This window comes from Phyllobates terribilis, unplaced genomic scaffold, assembly GCF_046119375.1.
Source record: "Phyllobates terribilis strain yellow unplaced genomic scaffold, ASM4611937v1 Scaffold_2__4_contigs__length_985480577, whole genome shotgun sequence".
In the NCBI taxonomy this organism is placed as follows: domain Eukaryota; kingdom Metazoa; phylum Chordata; class Amphibia; order Anura; family Dendrobatidae; genus Phyllobates; species Phyllobates terribilis.
Window position 1 is genome coordinate 456,426,716 of NW_027362762.1, and position 26,669 is coordinate 456,453,384.

Below are 26,669 nucleotides of genomic sequence, written 5' to 3' on the forward strand. Positions count from 1 at the left end.
AATGGCGAACTTCCCATCAGCCATACTGTCTATGTACAATGAAACGCTGGAAAGGAAAGAAGCAGTTAAACATTTCATCTCATCCTTGGAGTCAATGGTAAACCATATTCCTATGATGCCTTACAGAAAAATGTGCTTGCCTGTCTACGAGTCCTAATGCAGATTTTCCATAAGGCCCTCCAACTATCACTGATCTTTTTTATAAATTATTTTTTTTGAAAAAAATTCTTCATAATAAAAATTACAGTTATGCAATGAATGGTACAAATTCTGATCTTGTTACAGATATCTGCAGATATTAATTACACTACAATGTCTTATATCATATATTAACCAATGATAACTACTATACAGTAGAATAGATTAATGTACAAATCATTGCAGTCATCTGATGCATCGAACTTATATAGATGTAATGGAGATCCAAGTAAACATTAACCAAACACAAGGGTACACTGTTTAATCCATGAAAAATCATGGATCTCATCACATATATGAATGAACCTAGAGCACACTACGGTATATAACGCGAAAGTGAGGAAGTCAGTGCATTAGGAGATAAAGTTTGTTAGAGGTGAGTTACACCATTTCCACAGACTTTATGGAACTTTTGGGGACACCCCTATTTCTATATACAATATTTTCATATGGTATGGCATGGTATGTCAGAGTGAGGAGACTTATATGCCTTTCATGCTGTTCTGAGAAATTAAATATGCAACTTGCCTCTTCCGAGAAGAAGAGGACTAGAACTCTAGTGCCACCTATTGGAAGTAGTCAATATTGACCTTTTAACGGACCTTGCCATATGACTTAGGATAAAAGCCAAATCATAATCTCAATTTGCAGACATGGTGTTTCGGTATATTGCCCCTCATCAGTGGACCATCCATGGCGTATAAGTCTCCTCACTCTGACATGCCAGGCCTGGCTTGTCACTCTCCACAAGGAGAAACGTTACCCCTTAGATCCCAGTCTTAAGGCTATCACCTAGTCAAATCAGATCTCATACTTTGCACTGACGAGTGGCAGTACCCCGAAACACCGTGTCTGCAAATTGAGATTCTGGTTTGGCTTTTATCCTAAGTCACATAACAAGGATTGTTAAAGGGTCGATAGTGACTACTTCCAATAGGTGGCACTAGAGATCTAGTCCTCTTCCTCTCTGAAGAAGTAATTTGCATGTTAAATGACAATAAAACTTCATTTTCAATAACATGGTCTAGCGTTGCTATGTGACATCGTTTCCAGAATATAGGGTCCTGTAGTATTTTAAACTGCAGAAATTCGGGGTTATCCCACAACTGAGTCTCACCCATTTGGTCAGTAAACTTTAGGACATGCTTATTCTCTTTCCATACCTGTATTGCCTGGCTGTGTGCATTTAATAAGCCCTGAGGTGGTTTCTAGCATCCTTCTAGTATCACCCACACAGAATTCCCATTCTAGAATTGAATGAGATGGGCCAACTATCACTGATATTTAAAGGGGTTGTCTGATACATTTATTGCCCTTTATAAATATGTATCTTTAAGCCATAACCACTTTTATATGACGTACTGTTTCGGGAGGGGGGATAGAAGCTGTGGGAAAGTCGTTGTGGGGCCATCCTCCTGTGATGTCCCATTTAAACTTCCCTCAAACAAAACTTCAACGGAAGTAAAAACATTAGCGAATAGCAGGATAGGGAGAATGGTAGGGAATTTTATAATAAAGCTAAATGCAAAAGTGGTTAGTTCTTAAAGATAGATATTAGTGATGAGTGAGCGTGTTCTGTTAACCCTTTCGGCGAGCATGCATCGGTGCTTGCCGAGTATTTGCGGCATGCTCGAATGTTATGTTTGAATCACTCCGTGTGCATGATTTGCAAATGTTTGACAGCTTTAATGCATGTGAGGAATTCCTAACAAACAGGCATTCCTCACATGTATTAAAGCTGTCAAACAGTCGCAAATCGTGCACACGGGAGTGACTCAAACATAACATTCGAGCACACCGAAGATACTTGGAAAACACCCGCGCATGCTCGTAAATCTCAAGTAATGAGCATGCTCACTCATCACTAATAGATATTTATGAAGGGCATTATTGGTATCGGACCACCCATTTAATAGTTATTTTTATTTGGGTCTTAGGGACCTTTTAGGCCCTCTCTAGCTGCTTCACTGTATTACAGGATTATTTGAATAGAAAAGAATAGCTCTAGAACATAATGGATCATGTTTCCTGCATAATCAGCACTGCATCTGCGCCAGACTGCTGGGATCAGTATCCGGCAAGGACATAAATACTGCAGCCAATCAGCATTGCTGACTGGCTGCAGAGTTCACATTTCCTCCTATTGGAAGAAACAGTGTTCTTTGTGCTCTGACAAAATTTGAACGCTGCAGGCGATCAATGGATGACCTCCCCAGAAGTTGATCCCAACAGAATGGCTGACGGCGCAGTGTTATTGGTCTGTGATGTGAGTATATTATTATCACCTCCCTGGGCCCATTAAAAGGGGTTATACAGTAGTGGAAATCACCCGTAAAGGAGTACAGAGAGTAGTCAGGAACTTTTTACACTGTTGGCTCATATTAAGATCTGAGAAAAGTGAAGGAAAGCATAGCTAGCTGCAGGCAGATACTTGCAGCCCCCCCCACCGCACAATGGATATATGTATAACAAATGATAACTGTTATAAATGTTTTCACATATATAACATATTGCTGTATTCTTTTACAGTTAATCTGAATTTTTCCACTTTTCTCTGCAGTGCAAGCAGTTTGCCAGGGTGAAGGCAGAAGTAGCATGCATTGCTGTATGTGATTCAGAAGCGTTGGTTGTTGGCAGCAGGAAAGGAAAAGCCTTCTTTGATTCCAGGAAGGATCTGCAGAACGATTTCATACAGTATTGTGAGTATTTTGGAACATTAAATGCAATGATGCTCCATAATTCTTCTCAAAAACTTTTGTGCACAGTAAAAAAAAAATAACACATATGGTAGAAATTCTATGCTTCTTATCCTTGGATTTCTTGCAGGCAATTTGGATGAAGTTTGTGTGTCAGAAACTGTAACGAAGACGCTTAGATTGAGATCGAATCACGCAGAGATTGAATCACTCCAGAAATGTGTTGAGGATTTGTTCTGTCTTTGTTATGGTATGATGCATTACTGTGCTTCTTTGTAATGTCTATTATATATAGTTTATGTATAGTTAATCTTAGCAGTGGTCACCATTTAGTTTCTCCCACTTTCCTCTGTTGCTTGTAAAATATATCTGAGAGCCGCTGTTGGTATCTTCTCCAGACTCTAATGGACATAAACGTCATATTCATGTTATTGCCCTATTTGTCTAAGCAGATCATAAATGACCCACAGATTCTAGTTGAGGAATTGTAACTAAAAACCTCCAAAATAAAATAAATTAGTTTTTATTGAAAAAATATATTAAAAACACCATAATATACAATTAGAAATGATCTCAAAAGAAGAAAGAAAGTACAAATGTAGCACCCTGAGGATTCGGCTGCTGCAGGGGTATTGCACCTCAACCCAGAGGTGTGATATTCCACTCCCGGGCAAGGATGGAGAGTGGAACTGAGCTCGGTAGGCTGCATGCACTACACACATCCCATTTCCGAGGAGCAGACCGACGGTACTCCCACTTAGAAATGTGCAGGTACGACCGAGTCTGTTCCTGGCTGGAGTGGGAGGGGGGTGGTACATCCCAAGTAGTGTAGGGGCAGATAGGGGGAGCAGCCTGGGTAAAGATAGGAGCTCATTGGGTGCTGGTCACCTGAGCTCACACATAGAGGGTGTATATAAGGTGGGCACCAACTAAGAACAGGGTCAGATGCAGAGAGGAAGTCTGAGAGCAGAGAAGAAAGACCCAGAGTGAGAGAGGAGAAGAGAGAGAGAGACCCAGAGGGGGAAACAGCAGAAAAGGACTCCAAGATCCCAACTTAAATCCCCGGGTGAAGAGTCGGCACAGGGTACCGGATCCCAAGCTGGTGGGGGCAGAAAACACACCCTAGCCAGAGACCGGAGACCGTGGGCAGCGTCTGCCACGGTCACCCATCACATCCACCCCGAAGGCACACCACATGAAGGGTCAGGGAACCCAAGGCCAAGGGTGTCCCAACAGAAGGCCCGAGGGAGCTGGACCTAGGTGGATCACTGGTGGGGACGGCCAGAGAACGGGACAGAAGGAGAGCTCAGGGCCACGCTCCGGACTTGTTTGGGGGTTGGCTGGATCCAGGACCTGGTGGACGCAGCACGGCTCGGGTGGTCACTCGAAGCTGGAGTGACCAGTACAACATCTGCAGTAAGTAAACACCCTTAACTGCACAACCCGACTCTGTCTTCATTGCCGTCTGCACTGCACCACCACAACCCCCATCCTCTGCACCTGTCCCCCCTGAGGCTATACCCCTCCCGTTGGGGGTTATCCCACCAAGCTGCGCACCCACCATCAGCCTCAGCGGACCCTGCTGCAGCGGCGGCCACAGTGACCGCATCACAACGGGTGGCGTAGTCGACACAAAAGAACTCTTAATAACATCTGTAGGACTGCCACATAACACTGAGTTTGACGCCCTGGGCACGGGCCGGGTCACAGCCGCTCGGAGACTACAACCCCCCATCTGATCCGGTGCCGGGTATTCCCCTCAAAAAGGAATATGTCCCAGGGGGCGCGTCAACTTTGGCGTAGTCGGCAGGATTACGTGCCCGCAACACCCGGGTACTGCGTGCCTGAAGAAAAGTGCAAGTTTACCTCAGAAAGAAGTCTCCTGCCGGTTCCGGAGGGTCCACGCCATCGGACCCCATCACAGGTCGTTTCCCGCCGATTGTCCGCCATTTCCAGCTTGTTCCCGCCATCTGCAGAGTTTCCCGCCACTGGGCGACGCTTCCCGCCAAATCCGCAGATTTCCCGCCTTGGAAGAGCAGCGGACGCCATTATGGGCGTGCCAGAAGGTGGCAAGAGGCCGCCTCCCATCGTGGGCCAGGACCGAAAATGGCGCCAAAAGTGGAAACCGCCCCCACCAACAGAGACTGTGATGCTAGAGGTGTCTGTCAGCGTGAAAGAACTGCCCCTGGAGCTGACAGTCACCGAGTTGCCCCGGGACCGCCCTCGAAGTGGGAGGAGACGAGAGAAAAGAACGAAGATGGGTGCCGCCTGGAGGAGTCTGGAGCGAGCGCACCCGGAGGCAAGAAGTCTAACGAGGAGTAGCGGAGGAGTTTACCCGGATATGGAGAGAAAGCAGAACAGCACCGGCCCGCTGGCCAGGAGTCTGCTAGAGACCGAGGAAGGAGAGCAGAGCAGCACCGGCCCGCTGGCCAGGAGCCTGCTGGAAGGAGAGCAGAGCAGCACCGACCCGTTGGTCAGGAGCCTGCTAGAAACCACGACCCCACTAGGCCTAGTGGAGGTCCTTGCACAGCTCCCCCGAGACCGGGAGTGTGCACAGACTGCCCTGGAGGGCCTCGCACGGAGGATGGCCCGGGTACAGCGCGAGATATTGGCGGAATGGAGCCGGGAGATGGCCCAGCAAGCTGAGACCAGTCAACGGAGCACGCTACCCTGGAAGAGGAAACAGACCGCCTCTGAGGATGGCGCGGGAGGACCAAAGGCCGAAGACGACGCCGAGAAGGGAGCCGAACGCATGGAGGCAGGTAAAGGGGACGCCTATACCCCAAGCCGGGAAACCGCCCACCTGCCCCAGCTCCCCGTCGCAGAGCCCGAAAGTCCCCCTGCTGTGCCCGTAGCCGCCATGTCACCGCTATGGACTAGGCCCCGACCGGAAGCCGCCGCAGCGACCCCTGTGACGTCACGCGCCTCGACCCGGAGCGTGACAAAGCAGGAAATACCACCAGCCTGGTCGCAAGGCCTAGTTCCCCCGGGCGCCGCATCACCAACAGCGCCCCCTACCTCCGCGGAGCCTCCGGCCTGGCCGCAAGGCCAGGTAGCCCAGGGCGCCGCCGTCCTAACGGTGCCCTTCACCTTCCAGGTGCCCCAGGCCTGGCCGCAAGGCCTGGGTAACCCGGGCGCCACCACCACCGTGCCCGCGCCCGTAAAACCAAGGGTGCCACACCTGGGGGAGGACTTGTTCAGCCAGCTCACATGGCCGGACGGGCGGCCCTTCATCTGGCCCAAAGAATACCATGAGCTGGAACGGCAGCAGAGACTAAGACCCCTGGATGAACCCCTGATTCCGGCTCCGAAGCCCGTGGCACGGATCTCGCCCCCGCTAGCGGAAGCACAGTTTGAGTGGGACCCCACCGGAGAAGACCTAATGGGGTTCACTCAGGAAACCAGGGCAGCTGCAGCAGAGCGCGCTGAGTGTTGCCGACAGCAGCTCGAAGAGTTCGCGAGGGAGCGGAGAGAGAGGCGGGTCCGGGAACAACAGGCCCAAATAAGGAGCGCCGAGCAGAAGAGCCGGACCAGGAGGGACCCCCGTGCAGCACATTGTCCCCGCACCATCGGGACAGTGATCAAGTTCAACCAGCAGCATGGGTGGGGCTTCATTCGAGACAACAACACCCCCGGCGACGTCTTTGTCACGCGCAGAGACGTGGAGTCCCATCTGCCGGAGGGGCACAGAGATCGTGACCTCTACATCGGAGACGAGGTCACCTTTACCCGGCACAAGTGTGCCAAAGGACCTTACGCCCTCCACGTACACCGCCTGACGGGGGAGGAGTTGCAGTGCGAGGAGGAGGAGCAAGAGGACCCGGACGGGTCTGAAGTTACAACCAGCTACAAGCAAAGAGCAGGAGGAAGACGCCGTTGAGTGCGGCAGAGCAGTGGATGTAAATAGTTACCCGACCGGGTATAAAGAAACTGTTGCTACATATATAGTCCCCGTTGGGACCAGCATGAGTGAACTATTTACCCGTTATTCCGTAATCCCACAGGCTGAGGACTGTGAGCAGCCATTCCCTTCCCTTTACCTGGCCGAGGACTGAGAGCGGCCAACTTCCCCTGTAAATAGTTGCGCTTCCTAAAGCGCCCCCTACTGGGTTTATAGGAAAACCATGTTTTCTAGAGAGACTGTCGCACTTTACCCGGTCACACGGTGCACAGTGACCGGAGGAGGAGCCAGAGGCGACGAGAATGTTTTATTTGCTAATATATGTTGTTTTATATGTTTATGAAAAAAAAAAAATTGTATGTTTTTGGTGTTATTTATGTCTTACAGCCCGAGGACGTGCTGTGATTTACCAGGGGGGAATGTAGCACCCTGAGGATTCGGCTGCTGCAGGGGTATTGCACCTCAACCCAGAGGTGTGATATTCCACTCCCGGGCAAGGATGGAGAGTGGAACTGAGCTCGGTAGGCTGCATGCACTACACACATCCCATTTCCGAGGAGCAGACCGACGGTACTCCCACTTAGAAATGTGCAGGTACGACCGAGTCTGTTCCTGGCTGGAGTGGGAGGGGGGTGGTACATCCCAAGTAGTGTAGGGGCAGATAGGGGGAGCAGCCTGGGTAAAGATAGGAGCTCATTGGGTGCTGGTCACCTGAGCTCACACATAGAGGGTGTATATAAGGTGGGCACCAACTAAGAACAGGGTCAGATGCAGAGAGGAAGTCTGAGAGCAGAGAAGAAAGACCCAGAGTGAGAGAGGAGAAGAGAGAGAGAGACCCAGAGGGGGAAACAGCAGAAAAGGACTCCAAGATCCCAACTTAAATCCCCGGGTGAAGAGTCGGCACAGGGTACCGGATCCCAAGCTGGTGGGGGCAGAAAACACACCCTAGCCAGAGACCGGAGACCGTGGGCAGCGTCTGCCACGGTCACCCATCACATCCACCCCGAAGGCACACCACATGAAGGGTCAGGGAACCCAAGGCCAAGGGTGTCCCAACAGAAGGCCCGAGGGAGCTGGACCTAGGTGGATCACTGGTGGGGACGGCCAGAGAACGGGACAGAAGGAGAGCTCAGGGCCACGCTCCGGACTTGTTTGGGGGTTGGCTGGATCCAGGACCTGGTGGACGCAGCACGGCTCGGGTGGTCACTCGAAGCTGGAGTGACCAGTACAACATCTGCAGTAAGTAAACACCCTTAACTGCACAACCCGGCTCTGTCTTCATTGCCGTCTGCACTGCACCACCACAACCCCCATCCTCTGCACCTGTCCCCCCTGAGGCTATACCCCTCCCGTTGGGGGTTATCCCACCAAGCTGCGCACCCACCATCAGCCTCAGCGGACCCTGCTGCAGCGGCGGCCACAGTGACCGCATCACAACGGGTGGCGTAGTCGACACAAAAGAACTCTTAATAACATCTGTAGGACTGCCACATAACACTGAGTTTGACGCCCTGGGCACGGGCCGGGTCACAGCCGCTCGGAGACTACAACCCCCCATCTGATCCGGTGCCGGGTATTCCCCTCAAAAAGGAATATGTCCCAGGGGGCGCGTCACAAACACCCATGGTACAACGGGAAAAAAAGCAATTCACATCAATTTCATAATTGTGGTTATATGAACACAACCTCAGATAAGTCTATGAAGAGTAAATAAGTGCACATACGTATCCTAGTAAACATGCGCAAATCAATGTCTAATATATAACTTACCAATGATGCCAGAGGTGGAGAATCCTCCTTGCTGCACCGACGCGCGTTTTGCTTGTTACTTTCCCAAGGGATAGTGCACTGTAGGATGCCTTGCTCTAGTTAATATAGGCTCCTTCATTATTGCCAATTAATTGGCACATCAGCACCGCAGACCAGATATAATGCTTCCGCCTTCAGTCATCTTTACGGCGCGCGCATGTGGGTTAAAACTGACTAGGTGATGTCATTTCCATGCGAGCGTCGCTCTACGGATGTTCCAGGCGGAAGCAAACATGGTGAGGGTTACAACGCGCATGCGCACATCGGCAGCCATTTTACAGAAGATCAAAGGGCACATTCATATTCATACCACTATTATGAAATTGATGAGAATAGTTTTTTTCCTAATGTACTATGGGTGGTTGGATTTCCTCTTGTACTTTCTTCCTCCTTTTGAGACTATTTCTAATGGTATATTATGGTGTTTTAAATATATTTTTCAATGAAAACTAATTTATTTTATTTTAGTGGTTACTTCATAGTCGTTCTTTGGTATACATAATTTTGGGCGTACTCCATCCCTTATCCAATTATGTGCATTGATTGGGGGAACTTAGTGTTGGTATGTTCCTAGCCTGGAAATATTATTGGTGCTATATGGGATTGTTCAATTAATCATTTGTACTCATAAAACATTTCTTCTTATGATTTACTAAGGTTCTGTTCACATTGCTGTCAAGAGACTAAAATAGCGGGCACCACAACAACACCCTGACAGCAAGAAGCACTGTAAGTCATTGGGGGCTGTCAGATGCAGCAGCTATGTATAGGAGCCACAACACAAATGTGAACACAGCCTAAACCATTCATTTTATTTAATAGAATAATTCTTGTTATTCCGTACACTAAAGAGATGACTGCCACTCATATACAAAATCCTCTGGCTGCGTACACAAAAAACTGTAACCTGCCTGAAAAAGCGCTAAATAACGGCTATAAGGAATGAACCTATGCACTGCAGTGTATAAATGACTTGCTGTTCTTAGGTTCATACTTTTGAGCTTTTTTTAATTGCTTCATGTTTCCAAAGCTATGATGTGACCTGACCATTCTTCTCCTCTTGGAAACCGCTCAATAGTTTATACAGGACAAGTAAAAAAAAACATTGGTGGCCAAAGACATCACAATAAACACTAAGAAAGTGACCTAAAAAGCTAAAAAAAAAGATGCTTCAGGACAAAAGTCTTCGGCGTGTCCTGAAGAGTCTTTTGAGAAACTCATGGGGCTTGCACACATCTTATAGACGTCTTGTGTAACATAACCTAACTTCCCTTTCTGCATTTTTTTACGCAACGTAAATTGACTTGCGTTGCTGTTACGGGTCCAGGTGGTGGAACCTCTGTGCCGAGGTGCAAGGAGGGACCCAGAGGGGCGTGACTAAGTATCCACCCGAACCGACCCTGGTCGTACGGCAGCTAACGACACTGTGACCAGGGAGGATCCGGGCTGAGGGACCAGGTGCTACTCTGGGGACGACCTTGTAAGAGAGCAGGTGGCTCCCACGGGTCAGATGGTTGGGACTGACCGGTATGGCGGATGGACACGGCAAGTAGGCGGAAGTCTCTGGTAGCTGACAGGTGGTCACAGTTCGAGAAAGCAGGGCAAGAAGCAGTCTTTAGGTTTACCAGGAAGGTGGTCACAGCAAGTGACGGCAGGGTCTCCAGGCAGGCTGGCAGGAAACAGGCGGGTGCTCCCAGGTGAGTGGGCAGACAGACGAGGCAGGTAACTGGCAGGTAACTGGTGGGCGCTCCCAGGTGAGCGGGCTGACGGACACAGCAGGTAACAGGCGGGTGCTCCCAGGTGAGTGGGCAGATAGAAGAGTTCTCTCCTCAGGACCAAACCCCTTCCAATCTACCAGAAAAAAGGTCTTTCCTCTTACCCTCTTGGTGGCCAGAATACTCTCTACTAGAGATGAGCGTTGTTCGACTCGAACTGTTCGCCAATCTCAAATTCGAGCTGTTTTGGGCGGTGTTCGAGCTGTTCGGCGAACACGAACGATTTGAGAAAAATTCGGCTGTTCGAGGTTATGTTCGATAACTGTTCGTGCACCAAAATCATAACTGGATTTTCTCTCAGTAATGATGAAAATTAATGTTAATCCGCAGTTTGAGTGTACAGCGGGGCGGGGGGAGGGGCAGGGGATGGATCTCTGCAGGAATAATGAAGATCTCCATTTTTTTTTCTCTTTCCCGCATTTACAGTGGGCAGGTGCAGTCTGTCAGCCTATCAGCAGCGCACACACGGAGCGAAGTGCTTTTTTTCACACAAGCAAGGGCATGTGTCATTGGCAGTGTATGTCACATGTCCTTGCCCTATAAGACCAAGCCATTTTCCCCGTCGCCACCATTTTCTCACTGCTGCAGCTGCGTGTTAGACGGCACCGCTGTTGCTGTGTGCGCTATACCTTGTTAATTTCAAGCCAATTTTCGCACAAATCTACAGATAGCTTGGGAGTAGGGAATAGTTGTGATTGCAGTCCTTTTAAGGACTAGGTTACAGCATTTCCTACGACTTTTATCAGGCTGGTCTGTGCTCTTAAATAGATAGGTTGGGAGTAAAGACTAATTGTAATTGCAGTCCTTTTCAGGACTAAGTTACATCAGTTCCTATCAGTTTTTGCCAGGCAGGTCTGTGCCAGTGCTGTGCAAGTTTTTTTCACAGCATTTGGCTGAATCTAGCAAAGCTAATCCTTTTTGGCCTATTGCAGAGTGTGTTAGTCAGTGGAGTAGCCTATCTGTGATGCAAGATACACCACCTGTGTATAGAATACCAATTTTTTTACTGCACCTAGTGAAGTAAAACCTTTTGGGCATAGCATCATTCTATTAGTCCATCTATACTGACCTCCATAAGGTTGCAAATTGAATATCATTTTTTTCTGCATCTAGCTCTGAAAAAATATTTGTCCTTCTAGCAGTGTGTGGGACTTGTTCTATTAGTCCATCTATACTGACCTCCATCAGGTTGCAAATTAAAAATATTTTTTGTCTGCATCTAGCTCTGAAAAAATATTTGGCCTTCTAGCAGTGTGTGGGACTTGGTCTATTAATCCATCTATACTGACCTCCATCAGGTTGCAAATTGAATATATTTTTTTTCTGCATCTAGCTCTGAAAAAATATTTGGCCTTCTAGCTGTGTGTGGGACTTGTTCTATTAGTCCATCTATACTGACCTCCATCAGGTTGCAAATTAAAAATAATTTTTATCTGCATCTAGCTCTGAAAAAATATTTGGCCTTCTAGCAGTGTGTGGGACTTGGTCTATTAATCCATCTATACTGACCTCCATCAGGTTGCAAATTGAATATATTTTTTTTCTGCATCTACCTCTGAAAAAATATTTGGGCTTCTAGCTGTGTGTGGGACTTGTTCTATTAGTCCATCTATACTGACCTCCATCAGGTTGCAAATTAAAAATAATTTTTATCTGCATCTAGCTCTGAAAAAATATTTGTCCTTCTCGCAGTGTGTGGGACTTGTTCTACTAGTCCATCTATACTGACCTCCATCAGGTTGCAAACTGAATATAATTTTTTTCTGCATCTACCTCTGAAAAAATATTTGGGCTTCTAGCAGTGTGTGGGACTTGTTTTATTAGTCCATCTATACTGACCTCCATCAGGTTGCAAATTAAAAATATTTTTTATCTGCATCTAGCTCTGAAAAAATATTTGGCCTTCTAGCAGTGTGTGGGACTTGTTCTATTAGTCCATCTATACTGACCTCCATCAGGTTGCAAACTGAATATAATTTTTTTCTGCATCTACCTCTGAAAAAATATTTGGGCTTCTAGCAGTGTGTGGGACTTGTTTTATTAGTCCATCTATACTGACCTCCATCAGGTTGCAAATTAAAAATAATTTTTATCTGCATCTAGCTCTGAAAAAATATTTGTCCTTCTCGCAGTGTGTGGGACTTGTTCTACTAGTCCATCTATACTGACCTCCATCAGGTTGCAAACTGAATATAATTTTTTTCTGCATCTACCTCTGAAAAAATATTTGGGCTTCTAGCAGTGTGTGGGACTTGTTTTATTAGTCCATCTATACTGACCTCCATCAGGTTGCAAATTAAAAATATTTTTTATCTGCATCTAGCTCTGAAAAAATATTTGGCCTTCTAGCAGTGTGTGGGACTTGTTCTATTAGTCCATCTATACTGACCTCCATCAGGTTGCAAACTGAATATAATTTTTTTCTGCATCTACCTCTGAAAAAATATTTGGGCTTCTAGCAGTGTGTGGGACTTGTTCTATTAGTCCATCTATACTGACCTCCATCAGGTTGCAAATTGAATATAATTTTTTTCTGCATCTAGCTCTGAAAAAATATTTGTCCTTCTAGCAGTGTGTGGGACTTGTTCTACTAGTCCATCTATACTGACCTCCATCAGGTTGCAAATTCAAAATAATTTTTTGTCTGCATCTAGCTCTGAAAAAATATTTGGCCTTCTAGCAGTGTGTGGGACTTGTTCTATTAGTCCATCTATACTGACCTCCATCAGGTTGCAAATTGAATATAATTTTTTTCTGCATCTAACCAAGCCAATACTTTTGGGCTAATACCACAGTTTGGCCACTCAGCTCTGCTCGGTTCCCCTCCATTGTTTTTTTGTGCAAACAACTCCAGAGTTGTGAATTAGTTAACCACCAAAATGAGTGGAAAAAGGCCTGCTGCTGGTGGAAAGGGGAATAGGCGTGTTGGGAAGGGGAAAAAAGGTTGTGTCTGTGGGGTAGGTGTTAAAGCAACAATAACTTCTGCAGAAGAAAGACCATCTTCCAGCCAAACTAAAATGTCTACTTCTTTTAGCGGACAATGTGATAAGATCCCTTTCTTACGGCCACACCAATCGCTACAAATTCCAGATGAGGCACAAAAACAGCAGGTGCTTCAACGGATATCAAGTGTTCCTTTAAGTGAGCTCTCCTCCACATCAACTTCAACATCACAAATACTCCAGTCCTCAAAGGTGTCACCCCAATCGCACTTGCTTCCTCACAGCTCCCAAATCTCCAGCTGCCTATCTGAGTATGAGGTAGAACAGATGGTTGAGTCTGCAGAGCTGTTTACTCATACTATAGCCTGGGAATCAGAGGTCGGCTCCAGCGCTTCTGTGAATCCAGACGAGGAAATGATCTGCACTGATGCCCAGAATCTTTATGAGTCGGATCCAGGACCAGGCGCTGAAGGTTCTGACCATAATGTAGACCCTCATTCCCAAACTGTAACTCCTGTTGGTGGAGACAATGAGGAAGACGATGATGAGACTCAAATACCTGATTGGAGCGACAACTTTAGTTTTTTGTCATGGCAGGAACAGGTTGGCTCTGAGGACGACGGGTGTGATAACGCACAGGGTGATGATGATGAGGTTGGAAATCCCACTTACTGTCAACCCACAGTCAGCCAATATATGAGGTCAGCAGAGGAGGTAGAGGAGAATGCTAGTGACGACGAGGTCAGGTTGCGCCTTCCTGGACAGAGAAGTAGTACTGGAAGCACGTCAACAACTGCATCCTCAAACACAACTCTGCCTCTCACCACAAGTCGTGGTGGCTCTTTAGGTCGCATGGGTGCTAAGCCTTGCATAGCCTGGGCATTTTTTCAGATCGATAAAGATGACCCAACTCGTGTTATCTGTAACATTTGTCAGCAAAAGCTAAGTAGAGGCCAAAAAATACATAGTTTGAGTACTTCATGCATGAACCGGCACATGGACATGAAGCATAAGTTGCAGTGGGAAGTTCACTGTGCTACAATGCGGCCTAGCCGGCCGGGCCAACCACCGTCTGCCATATCTTGTGCATCCACGGCCTCTTCATCCTCTGTGACTGGGGGGACAGCAGTCACACCTGTTTTGGGGCGCAGACCTGCCACCTCTTTACCCGCAACAGCCAGCATGATTGGCAGGTCATCATTTTCTTTGGAGGTGGTAACACCAGCTGTTGTTGAGCGCTGTCCGACATCGATAGCACCACCTTTGGATCAAGGCAACCTAACATGTCCGCCCGCATCTTCCTCACAGACCGGCAGTTTGCCGGGGACACCTTTATCAACCCCATCTAAGCACAATAGCCAGCCCTCGGTCCCTCAGATGTGGACAAGTAAAAGACCATTTCCTCCTAGCCATGAGAAAGCTAAGAGGTTGAATTTCACCATCTGCAAGCTCTTGGCTACAGAAATGCTGCCTTTCCGCCTTGTGGACACAGAGGATTTTCGAGACCTTATGTCCGTCGCAGTGCCCCAGTACCAGATGCCCAGTCGGCACTACATCTCAAAGAAAGGTGTGCCTGCGCTCCACCAGCATGTCGCACACAACATCACCGCTTCTTTGAGAAACTCTGTGTGTGACAGGGTGCATTTCACCACAGACACTTGGACGGGTAGGCATGGACAGGGGCGTTACATGTCGCTGACTGGGCATTGGGTAACTATGGTGACAGCAGGACAAGGGGCTGCTGTCCAAGTCTTGCCGTCCCCACGAGTTGTGCGTCAATCCTCTTTATCTCAAAGTTCCTCCACTGCTTCTGCCTCCTCAACCTCCTCTCGGTCCTCCACCTGCACCCAAAGCCTGTCTGGTCATGCCACAAGCTTTCTAACTGCGCAGAAGGGATCCTGCACACCTCCTTACTATGCTGGCAGTAGGGCTCAACGTCATCAGGCGGTTTTTACTTTGAAATGTCTGGGAAATGTGAGTCACACAGCTGAGGAGTTGTGGTCAGCTCTGGAGAACCAATTTCATGAATGGTTGTCTCCACTGGACCTGAAACCAGGGAAGGCCGTGTGCGACAATGCTGCAAACCTGGGTGCGGCCCTTCGCCGGGGCAATGTCACACACGTGCCTTGTATGGCTCACGTGTTGAACCTGGTTGTCCAGCAATTTTTAGCCCACTATCCCGGACTAGATGGCCTTCTGCAGAGGGCACGGTCGCTGTGTGCTCACTTCCGCCGTTCGCATCCCGCAGCTCAGCGACTTACATCTCTACAGAAGTCGTTGGGCCTGCCACTTCACCGGCTAAAATGCGATGTGCCTACCCGGTGGAATTCAACTCTGCACATGTTGCAGCGACTGAGGCAGCACCGACAAGCCCTGGTGTAATACGTTCTGACTTATAGCCTGGGCCAACGAGATCCAGAGGTGGGGCAAATCACGCTGGAGGAGTGGTCTCAGATCAGGGACCTATGCACCCTTCTGCACAGTTTTGAAATGGTGACGAAGATGTTTAGTGCTGACGATGCCATTTTTAGCATGACTATTCCGGTGATTTACATGCTGGAGCACATGTTAAACAGAATTCGGAGTCAGGTGGTGGCACAAGAGGAGGTGGAGGAAATAGAGGAGGAGGAGTTGTATGCGGAAGGGCTAACATCTGCAAGGTCCAGACGGTCGGCAGCACCAAGGCGGCAGGCATGTGAGGGTGGGGTAGATGGTTTTACCAGGGCGCATGGTAGCAGCCAAACTAGTGAGGAAGGTGCAGGAGCCCAGGAAGAAGTGGAGGACGAACTGATGGAAGACTCATCAGATGAGGGAGACCTTGATCACTTTTCTGTTGTGCGAGGTTGGGGGGAGAGGACAGAGGAAGGAAGCATGATTGTTACCTCGCCACCAACACAACAGGGACTTGGTGCTCCTGGATGCGCAACACACATGAGTGCCTTCTTGCTGCACTACCTGCAACATGACCCTCGAATTGTGAGAATTAGAAATAATCCTGACTACTGGGTTGCCACACTGTTAGATCCCCGGTACAAAAGTAAATTTGCAGAAATTATCCCTGCCATAGAAAGGGATGCACGCATGCAGGAGTATCAGCAGAGACTGTTGCAGAATCTTACATGTGCTTTTCCACAAAACACCAGTGGTGCACGTACTGAATCTCACAGTTCCAACTTGCCAACCGTGGGACCGTCGAGTGTTCAGCACTCAAACCGTAACAGAAACACAGTATCTGCTGGTAACATCAATTTTGCGGAATCATTTCACCACTTTTTTAGCCCATCCTTTGCAAGGCCACAGGAGACAAGAAGTCTGACACATAGTCAACGCCTAGAGACGATGGTACAGGAGTATCTCCAAGTAAACATTGAAGCCATGACTGTGTCACTGGACCCTTGCTCTTTTTGGGCTTCCAATCTGGATAAATGGCCGGAGCTAGCCACTTACGCCTTGGAGATCTTGTCATGCCCCGCAGCCAGCGTTCTGTCTGAACGTGTGTTCAGCGCTGCTGGTGGTGTGCTGACAGATAAGCGCACGCGGCTCTTCACTGATAATGTAGACAGACTCACGTTTATAAAGATGAACAAATCATGGATCCGAAACGACTTTTATACCCCTGTGTCATTCTGGGGAGAGTAAAAGCTTGATGATTGGTTAAAATCACCTCACCAACCATTTTAAGCTTTTAAATTACTAATCATGTTTATCTGTATCTTGGCTGGAAAATTATTTGGGCTTTGTAGCAGTGTGCAGTACTGATTCTATTAGGCCATCTATACTAAGCTCCACCAGATTTAAAATTACTAATCATGTTTATCTGTATCTTGGCTGGAAAATAATTTGGGCTTTGTAGCAGTGTGCAGCACTGATTCTATTAGGCCATCTATACTAAGCTCCACCAGATTTAAAAGTACTAATCATGTTTATCTGTATCTTGGCTGGAAAATAATTTGGGCTTTGTAGCAGTGTGCAGTACTGATTCTATTAGGCCATCTATACTAAGCTCCACCAGATTTAAAATTAATAATAATTTTTAGCTGCATCTAGCCCGGAAAATAATTTTGGGGCTCCGAGATGCGCAAGACACATAAGTGCCTTCTTGCTGCACTACCTGCAACATGACCCTCAGATTGTCAGAATTCGAAGTAATCCTGACTACTGGGTTGCCACACTCTTAGATCCCCCACACTCTTCGATCAACCTTTTCATTTTAATAAAGACCAAAAAAATGGTCATTTTTTAAATTATAAGCATTAGCAGGTTATTAGAAACTGAAATCAAACAGTTTTCAACTCAAAACTTTATTCTAGGTGATGTTACATTTGCACATAGGACCCCTTGTTCGAAAGGAGCTTCTGAACTCTCTCGTCCATTGAATTTGTCAGGTTTTGGATGGTTTCTGCTTCAATTGTTTTGCATGAGGACAGAATACCCTCCCAGAGCTGTTGCTTAGATGTGAACTGCCTCCCGCCATCATAGACACTCCTTTTGATGATGCTCCAGAGGTTCTGAATGGGGTAGAGGTCAAGGGAGCATGGGGGTCACACCATAGGTTTGTCCCCTTTTATGCCCATATCAGCCAGAGATGCAGATGTGTTATGTGCAGCATGAAACGGTGCATTATCATGCATGAAATGATCTTGCTGTGGAATACACGGTTCTTTTTCTTGAACCATGGCAGGAAGTGCTGTTTGAGAAACTCCACATACATTATGGAGTTCATCTTTACCCCTTCAGGGATCCTAAAGGGGCCGACAATCTCTCTCCCCATGATTCCAGCCCAAAACATTACTCCACCTCCTCCTTGTTGGCTCTGTAGCCGTGTTTGCGTGGGGTGTCCATCAACCAGCCATCCTCCACTCCATCCATCTGGACCATCGAGCGTTGCACGGCACTCATCCGTGAACAAAACAGTTTTGAAATCAGTCTTCATGTAATGTTTGGCCCACTGGAGCCGTTTCTGCTTGTGTGAAGTGGATAGAGGAGGTCGACAGGATGGCGTATGCACAGCTGCAAACCTCTGAAGGACCCTGCATCTTGTTGTTCGGGGGACGTTGGAGGCACCAGCTGCTTCAAAAACTTGTCTGCTGCTATGACAAGGCTTTTTTGCCGCTGCTCTTTTAACCTGACGTAATTGCCTGTAGGAAAGAGTCCTCAATTTGCCCTTATCAGCACGCACACGTGTGTACTGTGAATCAGCTACATACTTCTTGATTGCCAAGACACTTCATCCTGATCATCGCACAATGTTGATTGTAGTCATGCCTTGACCTAAACACTCCACAATTTGTTGCTTCTCAGCAGCCGACACATCCTTTTTCTTTCCCATTTTGGCAGAAAATGTAGGCTGCTTAGTAATGTGGGACAGCCTTCTTAAGTAGACTTGCCTTTCATTGGACACACCTGCCAAACTAATTAGCACAGGTGTCTGCAATTGCTTACAGTGATATAAAGATCCCTGACACACATCACCATCAATGAGTTTAACTGACAAACAAACAAATCCTTCCCTTATCACTCCTAAACACTTTTTGCATAATAATTTGGAACACAGTGTACATGTGCTTTTCCACAAAACACCAGTGGTTCACGTAGTGAATCTTACAGTTCTAACTTGCCAACCGTGGTCTGTATGGAGTTGTTCAATAAAGGGCCCAAAATTAAGATAACATAGATGGGAGAGGTCTCTATGAATAGGAATTCCTAAGTATTTGATACCCTGTGAGGGCCAGGCAAAGGGAAAGTTGGACTGGATGGAATCCTGTATGGATTTGGGGAGGGAGACATCGAGGGCCTCAGACTTCGCTGCATTGATTTTAAAATTTGACCATGTAACAAAGTGATCTATTTCAGCCATAACAGCAGGGATGGATATATGTGATTGAGTGATATATACTAGGACATCATCAGCAAATAGAGTGATGCAGTCCAGGGCCTTTACTCACAGTTCTTATTATCCAGACTACGTCTGCAGGTAACGGCTGCCCACGTCATACTGTGCTCACCAGGTGAGGGGCTCAGACAACTCCCAGATAACTTTGGAGCGCTTCACAGGACCCCCTTTGTGTGTCCTTTGTCTGGCCTTAATTACCAACCCTTCTGTCCGGCTGCCTCGGGCCTCCTCTTGGTAAACTTGGCGCCAGTTTCCCTGACCCTATGTGGTGCCTTCCTAGCGGGTGTAGCGAGGGGCTGCGCCACATAAAATGTCACAGCCTCCGGTTTCTAGCTGAGGGTCGTTTCCCGCCTCCACTAGTTTCGGGGACCGGTCTCCCCCTTTGGCCTGACCCCTCCACGCAGGTGGATTCGGGCGTGCGGTGGCGACTCGCCCGTCCACACCCCTGGGATCCCTTCGTTCCTCGTTCCTGGAGCCTTCTCCGCTCCTCTTCCTTCCTTCTCCCTCTTCCAGGCCTGGGCCTCTGTTACTAGGCCCGCCTCTGGAGCAGAGCTCATGCAGAGCCCCTGCTCCCTGTCACTTCTGCTCAGACTTCTCTGCACTGAACTAAGATGGTGCCCACCTTTTATACTCCCTTCTCAATGCACCCAGGAACTGCTTCCTCCCTGCTCCTGCACTACAGGGTTCCCCTTCCTCAGTGTTCCCTCCCCCCACTCCAGCCAGGGACAGGGACTGTCGTGCCCATCTCAGGGGCATATTGGTCGCCCTGCCCCACGGCAATGTGGTGTAATGCATGCAGGTGTCGGGTCCTGATCCACACTCCATCCTTACCTGAGAGTGAGATATCACACCTCTGGGTGAGGTGCAATACCTCTGTAGCAACCGAGTCCTCAGGGTGCTACAGTTCCATTTATCTTCAGCCTAGGTGACGTATTGCGATACAGGGCCGTGATTTTGGCTATAAAAGGGTCCCCTAGACCTCTACCCCAAACTTTTTAAGAGAATAATATATGGCGTGCCAGGAGACTCTATGGAATGCTTTCTCAGCATCCAACGAGAGTATCTAATTACAAACTTTTAACTGCATCTAGCCCAGGAAATACTTTGTGCCTAGTAGCAGTGTCTGCTAGTCAGCGGATTATCCCGGCTGTTAAGCAAGCTACACCACCTGTAGTTTGGACACTTAATTTTTTCAAAGGAAATGCTTCGGGACCATGGGATAGTCAGTGAAGAGCATCAGGAGGCACCCCAAGGCATAGGGGCTGGGACTGGCAGTAGGATGCCTTGCGGTGGACAGCCGAGCTCGATCCTTATAAAAGCTTTTTAACTGCAGCAGCTTTAGTGGACACTACTGGAGCTGGAATTACGCGGCTGCTGGCATGAGACTTGCCCTCCAATAGATCCTTGTAAATGGATTTAAAGTGTATTCATTCAAATTAGAGAGACAATTTAAATTAAAAAGCTTAGAGCTGCCTCCACCACAGGGGGGCTCGCTCGACCCACCAGTGGACAGGCACCAGTATTGGGAGAGGGGGGCTGGCCGTCAGGGTTCACCGCGGCTCTGGCACAAACCCGGCGACACGGAGGTGGCACGGGCAGGAGCGGACTGGCCGTGTCGGCTTCTCACTTTTTGGATTTTAGAAGGGCATGACATGCCTATATCTGTGTCTCCCCCTCCTTTTACTCCTCCACCTCTTTTCTTTTCGCATGACTATATGTACTTGTCACTTTTCCATGTGTTAGTTATGTCTTCTGAGCAGTTTGTCAGCTTTTGGACACCTTTGAAGGTGTTTTCTATGTGTTTCTATGTGTTTTTGTTTGCCTGCCATTGGTTTTAACGGTGTTCGAAGGTGTTCGACGAACAGTTCGGCGAACACACGGGTGTTCGACGAACCGAACCGAACTCGAACACTACGGGGGTGGCTCAACACTACTCTCTACCTCAAAGACGTCTTCAGCGGAAACCGGAGCAGAGGAAGCACCTGGATTGTTGGAAAAAGAGTTAAAGACAACGGGTTTGAGGAGAGATACGTGGAAGGAGTTGGGAATCCATAGGGTGGCCGGGAGTTTAATTTGTAGGCCACTGGATTAATTTGCTTGAGGATTTCGAAAGGGCCGATGAAGCGAGGACCTAACTTGTAGGAGGGTATCTTGAGCCGCACATGTTTGGAGGAGAGCCAAACTTTGTCTCCCGGACGGAATTGAGGCGGATCCAGACGTCTCTTATCAGCATATCTCTTCATCCGCTTGGAGGACAGAAGAAGTGCGGACCTAGTACTCTCCCAAATGGTAGAAAACTCGCTGACAAGAGACTCTGCTTCAGGATTGTCCACAGAAGCAGAGACGGGAAACGGAATCTGGGGGTGTTGGCCATAGACAATAAAGAACGGGGATTTGGAAGAGGAATCGCTCTCGTGGTTATTATAAGAGAATTCCTCCCAAGGAAGGAGGTCCACCCAATCAGAATGGTGGGCATTAACAAAGTGCCGGAGGTAGCTGGTAAGGATCTGATTGATCCGCTCCACTTGACCATTGGACTGAGGGTGGTAAGCGGAGGAGAAGTCCAGGGTGACGTCCAGTAGTTTACATGTGGCTCTCCAGAAGCGTGAGGTGAACTGAACCCCTCGATCCGACACGATGTGGAGGGGTAGGCCATGGAGACGGAAGATATGGCGGATAAAGTCCTTAGCCAGCTCAGGTGCAGACGGGAGACCAGGCAGGGAATGAAATGAGCCATTTTAGAAAAGCGGTCCGCGACCACCCAAATGACAGTACACCCGGCGGAAACAGGGAGATCGGTAATGAAGTCCTTGGCGATGTGTCGCCAAGGGGCAACAGGTACGGGAAGCGGCAGGAGATGGCCGGCTGGTAAGTGTCTGGGAACTTTGTTGCGGCCACAAGATGAACAGGCAGAGACGAAGTCTACCACATCCTTACGCAGGGTAGACCACCAGGAATGCCGAGAAATGAGCAGAAAAGTCTTCTTTTGGTCGGCATGGCCAGCTAGTTTAGAAGAATGACCCCAGCGAAGAACCCTCTCACGGTCAGGAACCGCCACGAATGTCTTGCCGGGTGGAAGACGAGTCAAATCCAAGGGGACCACATTCACCACCTTGGAGGGGTCGATAATGTGCATAGGCTCCTCCTCTTGGTCGGAGGACAGGAAGGATTGAGACAAGGCATCAGCTTTGACATTCTTGTCCGCCGGGCGGAAATGAAGGATGAAATCGAAGCGGGCAAAAAACAAAGACCACCGGGCCTGACTTGGATTAAGTCTCTGGGCATTTGGGAGATATGCCAGATTTTTGTGATCCGTGTAGATGATCACCGGGTATAGAGCCCCTTCAAGCAGATAGCGCCACTCCTCCAGCGCCAATTTGACGGCCAGCAGTTCTCGGTCTCCTATGGAATAATTGCGCTCAGAGGAGGAAAAGATTTTGGAGAAAAAGCCGCAGGTTACCATTCTCACGGATGAAGACTTTTGGGTGAGCACCGCTCCGGCTCCAGAGGAGGAAGCATCAACCTCCAGGTAGAACTGTTTGTTGCAGTCTGGACGGTGCAGCACAGGGGCAGAGGAGAAGGCTTGCTTCAGGAAAAGGAAGCTTCGGGCAGACAGACGAGGCAGGTAACTGGCAGGTAACTGGTGGGCGCTCCCAGGTGAGCGGGGTGACGGACACAGCAGGTAACAGGCGGGTGCTCCCAGGTGAGCGGGCAGACAGACGAGGCAGGTAACAGGCAGGTAACTGGTGGACTCTCCCAGGTGAGCGGTCTGACAGACAGGGCAGGCGGATGCTCCCAGGTGAGCGGACAGATAGCCAAGGCAGGTAACAGGCAGGTAACAGGTGAGCGCTCCAGGTGAGCAGGCTGGCAGGCTCGGCAGGTAATGGGCAGATAACAGGCTGGCAGGCAGGACGAGAAGTCAGGCTAGCAGCTTGACCTGAGGGCTGAAGCACAGATCAGACACAGTGCAAAATACTTTGCTCGGGCACCTCCATTTTGGAGGAGGTGCCTTATATATGGGAGGTCCTCCTGCAATTGGCCGGGGACTCCTTAGGACTGCAGCAGCGTGGAGAGAAGCGCTGGAGGACGCCGCGCCAGGAGCGGGGAGGTTAGAGGGACCGCTTCTCTGCCTAGCAAGGGGCAGAGACGCCGATGCTACAGTTGCGTTTTTGAAATCCACAACGTATCAGTTTTTCTTCTTGTAAAAATGTTTTATATTTGCAGATTTTCCCTATAGATTTGAATGAGTTGAGCAAAATCCAGATGTAAAAACCATGTGTTTTTAGTGCGTTTCCGCAATGGAAATTCACAAAAAATGCATATAATTCGCACATGACTTTATCAATAAAGTTCTATGAAATCCAAGTAACAGGAAGTATCCAAAACAAAGCGGTTTTATTTATAACATGACGTACCAAAAAGAGAAAAAATGTGACGTATGTAAAAAAAACCCTCAAAAACGTAAGTAGCCTAATTTAACTAAATGGTGTAGAAATGCTGCAAAGCATCTGCAACCTCAAAAATGAACCAAATACTCATTGTGGGAACTTAGCCTAATACTTCATTGTAATCCGGTCTGTGATGATAATAAGACTGCTGAAAAGTTTCTGTAACAACCTGGAAGTAACAGTCTGATATTAGACCTAGTGGCCAATGTGAAAATTACTAAATTTCAGATTTTTTTATGTAGCTAGTTATATGAAAATATATATATATAGTCAGTTTTTTTAAAATATGTGTAACATAAAAACCTGATTTATACAATCGAATTTGTCTGATGGCAAATTACTATTAAGTGTAAACCAGTCATATTTTCTATTTCCAGGCAATTTCTGGTCGTTTACAGTGTGTGTTGTTAAAAGAGACTCCATGTTTCCAAATTAGAAACTATGTAAAAGCTGCAACTGATATATTTTAAAATTTGGCTCAAAAGTAAAAAATTTGCAAAACTTCTCCAAGTGGTTTTGAATGCATTTCAGTCATACTAGTTATTCTGTATTATTTTTCCTTTTAATATTCCAAATAAGGTAAGGCATTAGGAAGAACAACGCCAGTACCCATCCCATATGAAAAGATGGCTGGGGACCCCACTGCTGTTGTGGTATGTGGCCTCCCAAATGATATAGTCATTAAAAATCCATCAACATATGACCTTCACACTATCAAGCAAATCTTGGAAAACAAGTCGAGCATATATTTTACCATAAAAGGTGAGTATTTGATTACTTGCTGCTATGATAGAGCACCCATGTCCAGGGGGTGTCACCTCACCAGAGCAGTCCGGCCTCAGATGCTGTAATGAAGACCCCTGGGCACGATTAACGTCCTCCTCACTGCACTGCAGAGATGACAGGACCAGTAAGGAGGACGTCAATCATGCCCACAGGAAGGCTGAGGTAAGACTCTTCTGGGTAAATCAAACCCCCCAGGACTAGCACTAGTCCAAGTTAATTAGCATCGTCCAGGACAGCAATAGCCATATATTAACTATTGTCTGTGTCTTCAAGGATTTGACATGGGTGCAGGATTGGAGCACTAAATGAAAATGGGTCTGTTTGGGGGACTTGAAAGGGTATCTTTAAATCAGTCCAAAATATACTTTAGAACAGGGATGTCAAACTCAAAAACACAGAGGGCCAAAATGTAAAACTTGGACAAAGTCGTGGGACAACCAATATACAATATAATGGGCCCCAAATAGGCCTCCATACAGAATAATGGTCCCACATAGTCCTCCATACAGAATAATGGCCCCACATAGTCCTCCAAACAGAATAATGGGCCCTGCATAGACCTCCATACAGAATAATGGGCTCCACATAGTCCTCCATACAGATTAATGATCTCCACATAGTCCTCCATACAGAATAATGGCCCCACATAGTCCTCCAAACAGAATAATGGGCCCTGCATAGTCCTCCATACAGAATAATGGGCTCCACATAGTCCTCCTACAGATTAATGGGCCTCACATAGTCCTCCATACAGAATAATGGGCCCCACATAGTCCTCCATACAGAATAATGGGCCAAACATAGTCCTCCATAGAGAATAATGGCCTCACATAGTCCTCCATACAGTATAATGGCCCCACATAGTCCTCCATACAGTATTATGGCCCCACATAGTCCTCCATACAGTATAATAGGCCCGACATAGGGGTGGTGGTTCTGGAGTCACTGGACAAATAAAACCACCTTGAGGGCCAGATTTGGAGTTTGACGTGTATGCTTTAGAACGAACCAATTAATAGAAGTGTAGCTGCATACTAGGCCACATTCACAATGCAGTGTTAAGGCCCCTATACAAATTAGATGGCTCTCAGCTGAATGATGGTTTGGCCGGCAGCCATCTCGGCCAGCTCTCTCATACATTGAGGCGCTCCTGTGTTTTCTATGAAACAACTGCCACCAGACACCACTGCCAACAGCTTATCTCAGGGAGAACAACGCAATCCTAAATCGGAAATGCCCAATCGACATGTACCCCGACCATCAGTTAGCTGGCGCACCCATACACATTAGAGTGTCCACTGAACCCGTCAATATCGGGCACCTGTGGCGGACATCCTAATGTGCATGGAAGGGCTTTAGTAGAATTTTTGATGATTTTTGCTACGTTTATCTTCTATGCTTCTTCCCCATTTAGATCCAGTATTGGTGTTAAAAACACCCACAGTTTTTAATTAACGTTACGTTAAGACTTTTTTCACAATGCATTTTCCTTCCATTAAACGCATATGAGGGAAAAGCTTCCAACGTATTCATCTAATGAAAGGCTGTCATGGATGTCGTACAGTGGCATCCATTGCCCATGGTACTCCATTGTAAAAAATGTATACTGTGCCACATGTGTTTTTTATACTGGATGCCATAGTACGCATTAGTGCCGCCTGCCGAACTGTTCAGTACCTTTGTATACTGTGGACTGGAAGTACAAGGTGGAGAAGGAGGACCAGTGCTCAGCCCATTCATTCTAGCACCTGCTGGCAATTTCAGCACCAGAATACATATATATATACATATATTCACTATGTTATTGTATGTTTTTTTAATCAGGTCCTTTCCTGATAGGTACTTACCTAGTGAAGATATTCTAACTATGAACTTTTATTTCTTTCTTTCATCCCCAGATATATTCGGTTGTGATTTTACATTACAGTAAGGACTAGTGTTGAGCGAGCATGCTCGACACTGCTCTGTACTCGCCCAAGCATCTCACTACTCGGGATACTCGGCGAGCACCGAGCATTTTCGGGTTACTCGGGCGGGAGCTCGGGTCTCCGCCCTGCATGTTTGGCGCTCTTTACAGAGCCAATGAACATGCAGGGATTGCCAGCCAGTCACTGTAGTGCCACAGCCATGTTGGTTGTGGGCATTACAGTGAATGGCTGGCCGCACAGCGTCACCTTGAGTATTTAAAACCGGGCGCCGCCATCTTGGACACAGTCGCTCT

General features: G+C 47.7%; 1 protein-coding gene across 1 annotated transcript; it reads left to right on the forward strand.

Annotated features, from left to right (window-relative positions):
* On the forward strand, positions 1-26,378 carry LOC141246185 (general transcription factor II-I-like). The gene is made up of 5 exons (XM_073669118.1): positions 1-97; positions 2,759-2,897; positions 3,025-3,144; positions 24,242-24,424; positions 26,347-26,378. Exons 1-5 carry the CDS (start codon positions 2-4, stop codon positions 26,376-26,378), a joined length of 570 nt encoding a protein of 189 aa, XP_073525219.1. The 5' UTR covers position 1.
* The last annotated feature ends 291 nt before the right edge of the window (positions 26,379-26,669 follow it).

Excerpts from the sequence above, each read along its gene's own strand:
- LOC141246185 (XM_073669118.1), top strand. The coding sequence starts at position 2 with ATGGCGAACTTCCCATCAGCCATACTGTCTATGTACAATGAAACGCTG. Across the intron at positions 98-2,758 it reads TCTCATCCTTGGAGTCAATG|TGCAAGCAGTTTGCCAGGGT; the intron begins GTAAACCATATT and ends TTTTCTCTGCAG. Across the intron at positions 3,145-24,241 it reads TTTGTTCTGTCTTTGTTATG|GTAAGGCATTAGGAAGAACA; the intron begins GTATGATGCATT and ends ATTCCAAATAAG.